This window comes from Danio rerio, chromosome 5 (assembly GCF_049306965.1).
Source record: "Danio rerio strain Tuebingen ecotype United States chromosome 5, GRCz12tu, whole genome shotgun sequence".
NCBI lineage: Eukaryota > Metazoa > Chordata > Actinopteri > Cypriniformes > Danionidae > Danio > Danio rerio.
The window spans coordinates 73,862,501-73,877,500 of NC_133180.1; the positions used below are offsets into that span (position 1 = coordinate 73,862,501).

The following is a 15,000-nucleotide window of genomic DNA, read 5'->3' on the forward strand; positions in this document are numbered from 1 at the left end:
GGAGGGAACTGACGGCAGTGTGGTCAAGACTGAGGAGGAAGAGGAGAAGGTAGAGGAAGAAGACAAGCAGGAAGAGGGGGAGGAAGTGCAGGAAGAGCAGGAAAAGATGGAGGTAGACTTCTGCCTATGTCAAATTTCAGTTGCAATTAATTGTTGAAGCTTTTATTAAGGTGTGAAAAGTTCTGAAAGTTCGTAAGCTATGAATAAGGTTACTTTAACAGGTATTTAAAAAACATATACTATTGGAATGCCTTATCTTTATTATAACTAGACAACATTTTTTGCTCTATGATCTATCTTTATTGACCACTACCAATACTTGTGTTCCTGTTACTCACCATCTGGTCATTGTGAACCGAGTTTAATGCCTCATTCACACTAGCTGCGACTTTGTAGGTGTCTGTCGCTCTGGGTGGCGATTGAAAACAGGGGTCGCCTAGTTAACGTTTACAGTGATATTCACAGAGAGCGAATCAGTTTACATGCCGCTGAAAGTAAACATTGTTCAGAGAAAACACTAAATATACATGCACTCAGTGTACAGTGTAAATTGCTGATTTACAAAGATGATCAAGATGAAAGTGTGTTCTATATCATCGCGGTTATTTATCAAACGCAGGTCTGTGTAGGTCTACAGCACAGAGAATACAACTGGTCTATGCTGGAGCTGAGAGAGGATCACGTGAGCTTTACTGGTGCTCCTATTGGCTGTTGCTCAAGAACGTCGCTCTTCATTACATAAAGTTCAAAGATTCTGAACTTTGTTGCGTCACTCGACATGCCTACTTTGTCGGCAACTGTCGCTGTCAATTGCGTAGATAAAGGTTGCCGGAAGTCACTCTTCGTTAAAATGAATGGTCGCTCGTCGCTCTCCGTTGAATAGAACGGACGCTCTCTGTTAAATTGAATAGTCGCTCTACGTTGAAATGAACCGTCACTCTCTGCTGAAATGAACGGTCGCTTGTCGCTCTCTGTTGAAATGAACGGTCGCTCGTCGCTTTCTGTTGAAATGAACGGTCGCTCATTGCTCTCCGTTAAAATAAACAGTCGCTCTCCATTGAAGTAAACGGTCGCTCGTTGCACATGTTAAAATGAATGGTCACTCTCCTTTAAAATGAACGGTCGCTTATCGCTCCATTAAAATGAATAAACGCTCATCGCTCTGCGTTAAAATGTATAATCGCTTGTTGCTCTCCATTGAAATGACGGTTGCTCTCTGTTGTAATGAACAGTCGCTCTCTGTTGAAATGATTGGTCGCTCATTGCTCTCTGGTAAAATGAACGGCCGCTCATTGCTCTCCTTTAAAATGAATGGTTGCTCGTCGCTCTTTGTTAAAATAAACGGTCGCTCTCCGATGAAATGAACGGTCGTTCGTTGCTCTCCTTTAAAATGATCAGTTGCTCGTCGCTCTCTGTTAAAATAAACGGTCGCTCTCCGATGAAATGAACGGTCGCTCGTTGCTCTCCGTTGAAATGAACGATCGCTATCTGGTTAAATGAACGGTCGCTCTTCGCTCTCTGTTAAAATGATCAGTTGCTCGTTGCTCTCATTAAAATGAACGATCGCTCGTCGCTCTTCGTTAAAATGACTGATCGCTCGTCGCTCTCTGTTAAAATAAATGGTCGCTCTACGATGAAATGAACGGTCGCTCGTCACTCTCCGTTGAAATGAACGATCGCTCTCTGGTTAAATGAACAGTCGCTCTTCGCTCTCTGTTAAAATGATCAGTTGCTCATTGCTCTCATTAAAATGAACGATCGCTCGTCGCTCTTCGTTAAAATGACTCATCGCTTGTCGCTCTCTGTTAAAATAAATGGTCGCTCTCCATTGAAATGAGCGGTTGCTCGTCGCTCACCATTAAAATGAACTTGAGTGACAACTTAATTGTTTTATATTCAATCCACTTAAATTTGTAAAAAAAAAAAAAAAAAAAACTAAGTTATCTTAATCGATTTAAATTGGGCCATGAAGGAATTTTGTGAAACCCAGCATTATTTTTTAGTATGTTCGTGTTTATAATATATTGAATCTCCGCATATGTTTAGGTGGGGGAGGAGGAGGAAGAGAAGGGGAAGGAAGAAGACGAGGAGTTGGAAGTGACTGAGGAGCTGGAGTTGACAGAGGAGCCTTCAGTAGCCAAGGAGGAGAACAGAGACCAGGAGTCAGAGCACAATCCAGAAGAACAGGTCAGTCTGACACACTCCAAAATACAACACGTGTGGCATGTGTCCCCATGAAGTGCTTTTAAATGTGCAGTTTTATTCAATGTTTGAAGTAATCTCAACCGAAATATGAAGAGAGGTTGAGACAGTGTAGCTCCTACCCAGCCAATAGTGTTTTTCTTTATCACCGCTCTGCCAGTGAGAGTGGTTGAGCTCAAGAGCATCAAATGGGAAGCATCTTGAAGGGGGCGGAGCATGTCCGATACTATAGAGAATTTGATTGGTCAGAAGATTTGATGAGAAACTGAAGTATGAGATGACGTGAAAAATACAGTTGATCTCTTTAGGCGGAAGAGACAAACTACAAGCTTTACATGTTTATATCTATTTTCTATCTTCTTAATGCGAATTTTGTCACTGTTTTGGAACACACTGGCTTACAGATATCTTAAAGGGCCTTGAAACCCCCTCGTTTCAGCAGGGTGTTTTCACACCTCTACTTTGGAAAAAGTCAGAAAAGTGGGCGTGTCCAGCTCTGTTTAGGGGGGAGTGTCGGAGGAAGAAAAGAGGCATGGTGTGGGAGTGTCTATTTGGTTGCGCTGAGTTTCAGAGTCAAAATACACACACACAGGTGACAAAGTGACTGTGTTTACATGGACATCTGTAGTCGAATTATTTGCCAAATTACTAAATGGTGGACTTTAACTGCAGTTTGGCTCTTTCATTCAGGGAATTCATTCATGTCCCTCGCGACAAACAAGATATTTGATTCGAGGAACTGCTGTAAGCGTGTATTTTTCATGCAATGTTTGATACCGCACGGCGAACGAGAGAAAAAAAATGCATTTCCCGGAAACTTAGATGCACACAGCAGGTAGCGTCAGAAAGCCGCGTGTGTTATTCCGGTCACAAAATGCAGTGAAAATCCTACATGAGGTTAAAGTTTGGTTGTAGTGCTAACATGTTTACACTCGGTACACTTTGGCACAGACGTCCAGTCTGCACGCTGGAATACACGCTATTATGTCATGACCGTGACGCAGCTTCAAAAATTCGTTTCAAACCGGAAGTGCGAATTTGCTTGAAATAACGCAAAAACAACCAATTTTTCACTTTTTAGTGAAATATAGGTGTCCTAATAGTGTTTTTAGCAGTGTGGGACACATACGACTGTCAACAGCTCAAAAAATGTGTTTTGTGACTCTTTAAAAACTAGCAATACTGATACTAACATCTAAAAAACTTTTGATTTCATGGAAACTTTAATGCGCTAAACCAAATATGACTAAAGGCTGATTTATACTTCTACGTCAAACACCGACGTATGCTACGGCGCTGACGCATAGCCCTTCGCTGTGGCCGTCGGCGTCACTGACGTGCACCTCTCAAAAAATGTAACTACACATCACAACAACGCGTAGCGCAAGCTCTGTGATTGGTCGGCTTGGTATCGCTGACGAGTCTGGGCCGGACCAAGAGCCGCGCGAATGGCGCGAACGATTGTTTACAAGTGCAGAGTCCCGTGAAGAAGCTCCGGATGGAAAGTTTTGTTTTGTGTTTACCTCATAGTTAAAGTTGTTGCACGTCCGCTGGTTCCTGCCTCAAAATGAGCGAGTTTGAGTCACTTGTACTTCCAGGAAGTGTTTAGGAAAAGCAAAACAGCAGCGAAGAAACTCGACACAGAGGAACATTAACACCTCACTGCCAACTAGCGTTTCGGAAGTGTAATGCAGACCAACACATACAGCGCGCAGAAGTATAAATGCACAGCTGCGCGCGTTGCCTGCACCGTGAGTTACGCCGGTCACTTGACGCAAAAGTATAAACCAGGCTTAAGGTGAGTGTAGGTTAATCCTAAATCTGTAATTACAGAAGAACTTTACTTTTATACAAAGCGACTTACAAATACTCACAAGTAATACATGCCGTTTACATAGAGGTGGAGCGAAAGGTTTTTAGTGCACATGAGTAAAAATAAATGGCTTCTTGACTATTCATTTAGATCTGGTTTGACTAAAAAATTGTGTGCTTTTTTTTTTTATCTGTCCCATTTTTTTAGGATGATATGGAATTTCCAGAGGACATAGAAGATTTTGTTACATTAGATGAACTGGACAACACTGCAGGAGGAGATTCAGCTTTAGGTAAATACAGTGAACTGCTCCCGATATGTGCCAAGTTTGAGCAATTCTACCAGAAGTATTTTTAATGAATTAGTTACATGCAGGGATGAATCGTTCACAGTAGGATCACTAATGCTGCCTCTCGTTTTGCCTACTTAAAATACATCCTTAAAGTATGTACTTTAAGAAGAAAAAGTAAATACATTGAACACGCCATTTTTTTTCCTGGCAATATGTCTAAAGGAGCTGTTGACATGGAATTGAACCAGATTTTGGTAAAAACCCGAACAATACAAACATAAAAATTAAACAAAACAAAACAAAAAAAAAAACGGAAAAATTTGTTTGTGTAATAACAATGAAATGACACAAAGAGGGCGAAGCAGTGGCGCAGTAGGTAGTGCTGTCGCCTCACAGCAAGAAGGTTGCTGGGTCGAGCCTCGGCTCAGTTGGCGTTTCTGTGTGGAGTTTGCATGTTCTCCCTGTGTTTGCGTGGGTTTCCTCCGGGTGCTCCGGTTACACCTCCCTTTTTTCATGTGTTCAATACTTTTTCAGCTTCCGACTGAGTCTAGCCCAGTTTGATGAACTGTTGTCTGGTGTCGGCAGAAGGACAGGCGCTACGTCAAAATCCCGCCCCCACAAGAGAATGCTCCTGATAGGAGCGGCACGATGTCCGCTGAAGTTCAGATTTTCCAACTCGAGCAATTTACTTGTAACACGATATGTGCGCTAAGCGTGTCAATCGCACAAAACACTCTTTGCACCGCTTCATTCGTGTGAATTGCATCTTTTGCGCTGCATCATTTTCACGTATCGCACCACAGGATGACCTTAACATGTAAATCACTCGCGCTTAATGCTTCATCTGCGTCTGGTTAAAGCGCAGCATTAGGAATATGTTTTCTGAGAAAAATGGTGACGTGTACAGTGTTCTCAATTATAGTAACGTGCATTTTATTGTCACTAATGGTAACAGCGTTAAGGCTGATTTATACTTTTGCGTCAAACGCCGGCGTATGCTACGGCGCTGACGCATAGCCCTTCGTCGTGGCCATCGGCGTCACTGACGTGCACCTCTCAAAAAATGTAACTACACGTCGCAACAACACGTAGCGCAAGCTCTGTGATTGGTCGGCTTGGTAGCGCTGACGAGCCTGGGCGGGACAGAGAGCCGCGCGAATGGCGCGAGCGATTGTTTACAAGTTTACAAGAGTCCCGTGAAGAAGCTCCGGATGGAAAGTTTCGTTTTGTGTTTACCTCATAGTTAAAGTTGTTGCACATCCGCCGGTTCCTGTCTCAAAATGAGCGAGTTTGAGTCACTTGTACTTCCAGGAAGTGTTCAGGAAAAGCAAAACAGAAGCGAAGAAACTCGACACAGAGGAACATTTACACCTCACTGCCAACTAGCGTTTCGGAAGTGTTAATGCAGACCAACAGAGACAGCGCGCAGAAGTATAAATGCACAGCTGCGCGCGTTGCCTGCTCCGTGAGTTACGCCAGTCACTTGACTCAGAAGTATAAACCAGGCTTTATAATGGAAGAAACATTAGTTCATTTGATTACTCGTTTCTAAAAAAAAAAAAATAAAAATTGCCGTTAGTAACGCTGTTTAATTATAGTGCCACTGGTTACCAAGCACTCTATATTATACTTTTTCTATGTGCGTTATTAGAGTAAGATAAGTCAATCATGTCCTAAATTAAGGAATATAATCTGATTTCCACAGCTTTAAGGCCCGTGCACACCGAGACGTTTTTTGCTTGCGTTTTCCGTCGTCGTTTAATGCCTCGTAACTAAATAAAGGGCGTCAATGTGATCGTGCACACCAACGCGCAAAACGGCAGGCGCAAAAGCGTCATTTTTTAAAAACTCGTTCATGCTCGTTTTTTTGTTTTGATGCGCGGCGTCAAAACCTTCTCCACCAATCAGATCGGCACCTTTGTTCACGTGCACGGAGCTGCTGAAGTTAATGTAAACAGCACTTGGAGGCGCTCAAGCGCAAAACTGTCAATGCGAGCGCACATTGAAGAAGATGCCCAGAGGCGATATGAACGTGGAGCTGCTTATTGCACTGGTAAACAATAATCATTTCTTCATCGCTAGAGCGCAAGCGTGTGACTTTGAACTTCCTCTCTTCCTCTTCTTCTGTGTTATAACCGGGTGTCAGAAGCTTAAAGTTGTGCAGCGCCATCTAACGTCAAAAGAGTGATTTAGCATACTCGTCTGCTTGACGCCAGTGAAAAGCGCTTGGGTTTGAACACTGAAAAACGTCTCGTAAAACGCTGACGATAAACGCAAACAAAAAACGTCCCGGTGTGTAGGAGCCTTTAGAATGACACAGTTAGCAATAGTTATTCCATAAATTATAGTGCTTTATATGGACGCACAATACGAATTGAATTTTTGAATACTATTTTATGCGGATAGTATGTAAATTGGAGTGCAGCATCATATTCATTACTGTAGTTTTTATTTATCAATATCTATCCACTATTTAAATCTAAATGAATCACCAGTATTAGCATAAATCTTACAATAAACTTTTTTTGATTGTTTGTTTCAGATTCATCTGAGCCGCAGGTAAGCATTACATCCCTCATTTACCACGCTTTAAAGGCACAGTTCACCCAACACTGAATATTTTGTCATCATTATCTTGTTTCAAGCTTTTATGAGTCTCTTTCTTCTGTCGAACACCACAGACGATATTTGGATGAAAGCTGCAAACCTGTAACCAATAACTCCCATAGTATTTGTTTGTTTATTATGTAAGTGAATTAATTTTGAACAACTTTTCTAAATATCTTATGTTCGACAGAAAAAGGAAACTCTTAAAACTATGAAGCCACTTCAGGGTGAAGGATGAGTAAATGTTCATTTTTGGGTGAACTATCTCTTTGACTGCTGTATTAAAGTATGTATTTCCAGAATTTTATTAGCATTGTGTGTTTTCCTGTGCACAGGATGGTAAAGTAGTGGTCATATGGCCTATAAAGAAAAGCCCAGCAGAGACTATGAGGGAGCTGATCAGTAATCTTTCCGATCTCTGTGTACCCTTCGGCGGCCTTGTGAGATATACCTTGTCTATAATCAAACAACAGGTCAGTGGTACGCTTATGGATGGAGCATTCATATACACTTTATTCAGTCACACTTTATTTTAAGGCACTATTATTAACACACTATTAACTATGACTTTTAGCTTAGTAAAGTACTAATTGCTGCTTATTAATAATGAATGAACTAGTAGCTGGGTGGGATTAGGGATGTAGAATAGAGTCATGCAGGACTTCTGTTATCAAGTTTTTAGGCATGCTCTCACATAAGATTTCAGTTTTATTAATTAGAGTGATCATATCGTACAGTTTCAAGTTGTGATTTGAGACATTTGTTTTGTGTGTTTGTGTGTGTTTTGTAGGCTATGCTTGAACTGGAAACAGTTGAAAAAGCCCAGGAAATGGTGAAGTACTACAAAAGTCACAAGGCGATGATAAATGGCAGACCGGTGTCTGTTACCATGTGCTTTGCCATGACAACAATTGAGGTAAAGAAAACAAAACATTGAAAAATACACAAATTACAAAAGAAAATTCACCTTTTCTTTTATATTTCTTCCTTTTCTTCTCCTTCTATTTTTTTCTCTTTTCTTTTCTCGGACTTCTACTTTATTAGTATTATTATTATTAATATTATTAGTAGTAGTAGTATTATTTGTCCTCTTCCTGCATTCTCAACCTCCCCTCACCTCCTCAATAATATATCTAAAAAAATAATATATTATTTATTTTATATATCCAAAAATAATATTATTACTTCCATTTTTGTTACTAGGGTTGTCAAAATGAATAGTTTCTTCGGTGCACCGCGATGCAGACGCGGACAATTCGGTATCGGTTCAGTAATAATCATAACCGGTTATTATGTACTGACGTCATTTATCTCCTATGCGCTCTGTCGTGAGGGAGGTGAGCGCCGGTGTTACACCATATTCTGTGACCATTGATAGTCAGAGAATATGGGGTAACACCTGCCCGTGGCATAGGCAGTATAGGCAAATGCTAAGGGCGCTGTACATTCAGGAGGGCGGCAGAAATGAGTGCGGTTAAGTTGGTTTGGCGGCAATAACTCAAAAACCTCTTACCCTAAAAAGATCTAAAGTGTGTTTCCTACAAAAAAACAAAGCTGGTTATGTTTCGCAGCTGTCTTTTTCTTTTTTTTCTTCTTTTTTTCGCTCAACCACTGTCCCTTTTAAGCCCTCGTATTATGCATTTAGCCGGGAGAGCTTGCGCGGAGCTTTCAGTAAGGGACCATCGGAAAAGTGCTGCTTTTTTTCTTTATATATATATATATATATATATATATATATATATATATATATATATATATATATATATATATATATATATATATATATATATATATATTTATTTATTTATTTATTTATTTTTTTTAGGTCCCTAGTGGAAGAACCGTGTTCATGGGCAATCTGCCTAACAAGTGGTACATGCGGCAGAAATACAAACAATCAACCCTTTTGAGAATGGCCAAGCGTTATGGAAACCTGACTGGTTTCTGTCTGAACAGACATCAAGGAATGGTATGTATACTCGCGTTTTTTTTCCCATTAATTTGTAAATATATACAGTTGAAGTCAGAATTATTACCCTACCTTTGCATTTTTTTCTTTTCTTTTTTAAATATTTCCCAAATGATGTTTAACAGAGCAAGGAAATTTTCACAGTATAATATTTTTTCTTCTTAAAGTCTTATTTGTTTTATTTTGGCTAGAATAAAAGCGGTTTTTAATTTTTTAAACATAATTTTAAGGTCAATATTATTAACCCCTTTAGACTATATTTTTTTCAATAGTCTGCAGAACAAACCACTGTTATACAACAACTTGCCTAATTACCCTAACCTAATTATCTAGTAAACCTTTTAAATGTCACTTTAAGCTGTATAGCTATCTTAAAAAATATCTAGTCAAATATTATTTACATCATGGCAAAGATAAAATAAATCAGTTGTAAGAAATGAGTTATTAAAACTATTATGTTTAGAAATGTGTTGAAAAAAATCTGCTCTCCGCTAAACAGAAATTGGGGAAAAAAACAAACAGCAGGGCTAATAATTCTGACTTCAACTGTATTTATACAACTGTATTTATACAGTTGAAGTCAAAATGAAGTCCCAGATAATGTTTAACAGGAATGTTTCACAGTATTTCCTATAACATTTTCTTTTTTCTGGAGAAGTCTTATTTATTTTATTTCGGCTAGAATAAAAGCAGTTTTTTATTTTTGAAAAAAACTTTTTAAGATCAATATTATTAGCCTCCTTAAGTAATGGTTTTTACAAACCTTTCAGCCTGCAACCCCAAAATAACAATCCCAGTGACTCGCCACTCCCAGGTCTATTCATCATTTAATTTTGCAGAATGCACCTCTGAGACCATCCTCTATGGCCTATATCATATTATATGTTAATATACATGAGGTGTCAGAGAGTTTAACCTGGTGACAAAATAAATCTGCTGCATCTGATGCAGTTTGCTGTGTCTTTAATATAATGTTATCACCCCTGTGGTTCCCAGGACATTGAAAGACTGATTGCTTTTTATGTATTGTTTATTATTAAGATTTATCTTTAACATGTTAACAATGTTACTATTAACTACTATTATGTTCATCAGTAGGCTATGGATAAAATATTGTTATTCTGATAGTTTAATAAAATGAATTTGGTTTTGGAAATCGACAACCCCCTTTATAATCTTGCGATTAACCTAGTTAAGCCTTTAAATGTCACTTAAAGCTGAATACTAGTATCTTGAAAAATATTTTGTAAAATATTATGTGCTGTCATTATAGCAAAGATGAAATAAATCAGTTATTAGAAATGAGTTATCAAAGCTATTATGTTTAGAAATGTGTTGGAAAAAATCTTTTGGTTAAACAGAAATTGGGGAAAAATCTTAATGGGGCTAATAATTCAGGACTTCAACTGTATGTGTGTAAATAAAAATGTAAAAATGCTGGAGTGATGTGTATGAAAAGTTCAAATGTTTTCCAGCTTGTAATGAGATTTGGAAAAACAATCGAATAATTAAACATTTAAAATCGAATAATTTGTGCTTTTTTTTCTTGTCGCCCTTCGCATTCCTGCAGTGTTATGTGCAGTTTGACAGTTCGGAGTCTGCTGAACATATGGTTGCGCAGTACAGACGACGGCGTCGCAGCTTTTCAGTGTTTGGCCAAATACTGAATGTTGCTATTTGCAAGATCGGAGACTCTCAGATTCAGTGGTGGGTGATTCCGTCTCGTTCATTTCATCATGTTTTCATTAAAACTGCCTCTAATGGAGTTTAGGGCCTCGTTTACACCGTGTTAGTTTTAAAACGGCGTTTTAAAATGAAACTGATCCTTGTCCACACGTAGTTTCATCTAGCGTTTTTAATAAAAAGATCTCTATCCACACTACACCACTAAAAACACAGATCACATGACCACACACACTCTATCATGCGCTGCAGCGTATGCCCCAGGCAGTCAGCGGGTGCTTTGAGCAAACCTCCTCACATAACAGCCGTGCCGTGTCATCTCTCTATAGTTGTTAAACATGATATTTAATTATAATCTCTATCTAATGGTCTTTGGTCTTTTTAATCTATTGCTTGTTCTCAGGTAGGGCTGGGCGATTTTTCCGATTTTTTTTTTTTTTTTTTTTTTTTTTTTTTTTTTCTCTCGATTAATTCGAATTTATGTTTTAAGACAATTTAATTTTAAATCAAATCGAGAAATCATGATTTTTTAAAAAATATATATATTTAATACATTATAATGGCACCAATGCGCTTTGGTTTACTCTCTGTATGAAGCAGGAAGAACACCAGAAGCGCCTCTCGGCGACGCGACGCACAGCACAGCACCACGCCATGGATTTTAGAATTCTAAACAGGTTTCTATACACACACCAGCGCCGCCCAGCCACGATTCACGAAGCAGTTCTCATTTCAGCCTCACCACAGAGCGCCATCTGATTAGTTTCATGTTAAATATCCTGCTAATGTGCGCGTTTGGTGTGTGATAATTTAAACTGTCATGTCCCCGCCGGGTCGCGGCGCTTCTGGTTTGCGACCTGCTTGACTGCCTGTTAAAGCGTGAAGTCATGTAGGATTTTACTTGTTGCACGTCTGTGTGGATTGTCAAGACATATTCCCTCATCAAGTCGATAAACTCGATCACAACATGTATGAAGGACGTAAAAGCCTGCCATGTGAAAAACCGCGCCGATCTTTGGGTTTGAACACGAGCAGAGGTAAAAATGAAAGTACCCGCCCCCATGACGTCATTTAGCGGACCTAGTTGAAAACCAGACAGATCAGGCAGCATAATACAGAGAGTGGAGCAAAGCGCATCAAATGATCGGTATTTAAAAGGGGGGAAAAGAAAAATAGATTAAATATTTTATATTAGACACACATCTGGTGCTTGTATTTGCTCCTGCTATACGTCCACAACTTCACACATTGGGTTAAATTAGGCTTTACAGTTTCCATGTTCAGTCCTTTTTTTAAGAAAAAGGCAGCAGCATTACAACCTGTCATTCAATCAGAAGACAAAGTCAAAGCCGAGCTGACAGCCAATCTTTCCTACGCTCAGCAAAACTTGCAAAAAATACCTCTGTATTCCTGCACGTGCAATATTTACACAAATATTTCTTATTCAAATCTTCAGCAACGCTATTTAACTCGTGAATTTGTTTTACATTTATTTACACCTTGACCGATTTTTGTATGACATGGCCATTAAAAATACAATGTTCCTTAACCAGATGGTTTTTCAAGTTACTTTTAAAGAGAATGTTACTTCAGTCATGTTGTTGTAATGTTTTGAGAAGACTAGTCACACAATAAAAAAAAAAATCGAAACCGAAATCGTGAATCAGTCAAACTTTATAAAAAACCTAGATTTTTTTTTTTTTGCTAAATCGCCCAGCCCTATTCACCGGTAACATGTTTTGGCTGATTTTGCAAAGATAAGTTAATATATTAATCTATGTAAACACACTGATACTGCTTATTTGACCGATTGCTTGTCTATATTGTAGCCTATAAACTTATTGTACTTTATACTTTTATAACTGCCATTATTGATTATTAAAAGTGATATTCAGCAAAAGAGAGATTATGTTTTTATATTTATCCCTGAAAATGACTAGAGGCAGTTGTGTTTTAGGCTCCGTTTTGTTATAAATATGCATATAGTAAAGATGACGGTCATATAAATATGCAGCTACACTATGCCTTAACATCTTTGGTGTCAGTTAAGTTGTTAATATCAAAATGAAAATAGGCAGTTCCTTATTTTATTGTTAAGATAGTGAAAGAATGTAGCCAGGGTGATGTGAATGATGTTATAAAGGCCATTTGAAGATTTACCCGACGTGTCCTCGGGAGTTTGTTTTCCACATCACACTCGCAAAGTCTGAACTTACAAGGAAAGGATGCAAGACTGAACAGTGTGCACTAGCCTAATATTGAGGAACAAGCCCCAACCAACACCACCGTTTTCAGATGTCTCCGTTGTTCCTTTTCCGCACGGACATGGAGCTGCAGCGTTTTAAAAACAAAATGGCCTCTTCAGCGTTTTCAAAAAGCTTCGTTTTCAGGGCTCGAAATCTCCAGGGTATTGTGGATGGAAGGCGTAACCATAGCAAAACTTAGTCGTTTTATAACTAAAGCTTAGCAGGGTTCAACAATATGGACTGCCTGATGGCCCGGGGCCAGCGTGTGAGATGCTCGGGACAGTAGACAGGATCGTTACTGGCCCGATCGGGCCACTGCTGTCTTGTCACCAAAGTTTAAGGGTGCTTTCACACCTGTGAATCGATTCAGTTGTTCCGAAACAGAGATTAAAATTGTTACATTGTTGCTCTTTGCTCTTGGAGCGGTTCGCTTTCAGACTGCAAAGTTTCTAATCGGACCAAAAGAGCTAAAACAAGTCACGTGCGAGTAAACTCTCCTTACATTGGACAGAGTGTCAGGGTTTATTTTGCAGCGTCCCGCTCAGCTGTCAGGAGAGGTGGTGGTTTGGTGGTGATTGACAGGGTGCGCGCGCGATGTGTCTGAGGAGAGATGCGGTGGGGAGGGGTGAGAAGGGTGCGCGATGATGCCTATTTGAGGACTGGGAGAGAGACACGAGATTACCGGGAGATCATCACTCGTTTGCGGGCATCCGGAGACTTGCGAAACTTCCCGCCCTACTCATAATTCTCTCTTCATGTAGCCGTAAGCCTATTACATATCCATAAAACACTGTCATATAACCGCGCTCGGATCGGATCGCTTTCTCACTGCAATCGAACCGCTCCAGGGTTCGTTTCAATCGAGCCGAGACCACCTCATTCAAGCGATCTCGGAGCGATTACTTTGGCGCGGAACAGAGCGCGATTGCCCTGTTCACATATGCCAAACGAACCGCGCTAACTGGGCAAACGAGATACGTTCCGAAACAAAAGTGTAGGTGTGAAAGCACCCTAATTTGCCTGTGACTATTTGTCAGCTGCGTGCAAATACAGTCTTAGAATTGAAAAACAGTTTGTGTTTTCAAGCCTTCAAATGCTACCTTCTCGGTTCTTATCTGATTTGATGTTGTAAGCATGTTATTAGTACAGCAAAGAGACAGCAACATGGCACTAACATCAAATGATAATGTTAAAGGAAAACATTTGTTTCTAACGTCTTGGAAGCAGACATATACGAGTGTACACCATGACCAAAAAAATTAAGTTATGTTCAGTTTTCCATCTGTTTGGCAGGTCTTTAGCCAACTTTTGTTTCAAAACGCTTTGAATTTGCTCATTACACATTTATTAACATTTTTTAAATATTAAAATTTTAGATTTACAAACATTTTACACGTTTTTGTTTTATTTGTGGCTAAGAAATAGCTATTAACTTTTTTTGGTGGGGCCAGTGAAAATATTGGCAGGGCAAGTAAAAATCTGAACCAGTGGTCTGATTGGGCCAGTAGAAAAAATCCTTAGCGTTGAACCCAAGTGTGCCGCAAGCCTACGTTTGAGTGAAGGTTTCGGCCGTTAGATCGCCCCCTGGGAGCTGGCTGCAGTACAAGTCATAAAGCCCGCCTCCTCCGTGTTAATGAAGGAGACTTGAGCCCAAATAAAAAAAAATATTACACTTGCAATAAAATGTCCCGAAAGATAGTTCTGGTCGATTAAGGCACTGGTTATTGTGCTGAAATAGGTGCAGATCTTCATTTTTGTAAACAGTTTGTTTTTAGCAGTAATTTAATGCTGGGCGTGTCATCGTGATTGACAGCTGTGATTGACAGTTTCTCAAAGCAGCGCGTCTGAGCTTCGGCAGGAGACTGAAGTAGACTGAAATGTTATTATTCGATTTCTGTGTTATTTTACCATGACAAAATGAGTTCAGCAGTAAACTATAGTTTCTGACATACATGATCCTGGTGGAACACTGTTTATTCGCTAAGTTCAGGGCTTTTTTCGGGCTTTATTAGTTTGCTGATACACGCCTAGCCACCCAGATAGCAAAACACAGTTCCGGCTAGATTCTCGCCTGCCGGAGACTTATCTCTTAGAGCTCAGACTGACTAATGTTACCTCTGCTGGACCTACTCCGGATGCCTGGACTCACTACCCAAGTCAATCGAGCCAGATGCGGCGGCCGAGCGAG

General features: G+C 39.7%; 1 protein-coding gene across 2 annotated transcripts in view; it reads left to right on the plus strand.

Moving 5' to 3' along the window:
* Positions 1–15,000, plus strand: part of zgc:152816 — a 30,412-nt gene that overhangs the window by 10,804 nt on the left and 4,608 nt on the right. For both annotated transcript variants that reach the window (NM_001077760.2, XM_073951062.1), the window contains 8 exon segments: positions 1–112; positions 2,047–2,187; positions 4,223–4,307; positions 6,850–6,866; positions 7,250–7,387; positions 7,705–7,830; positions 8,740–8,883; positions 10,454–10,590. The exon segment at positions 1–112 is cut by the window's left edge and continues 174 nt beyond it. In NM_001077760.2, coding sequence (NP_001071228.2) covers positions 1–112; positions 2,047–2,187; positions 4,223–4,307; positions 6,850–6,866; positions 7,250–7,387; positions 7,705–7,830; positions 8,740–8,883; positions 10,454–10,590 — 900 coding nt within the window.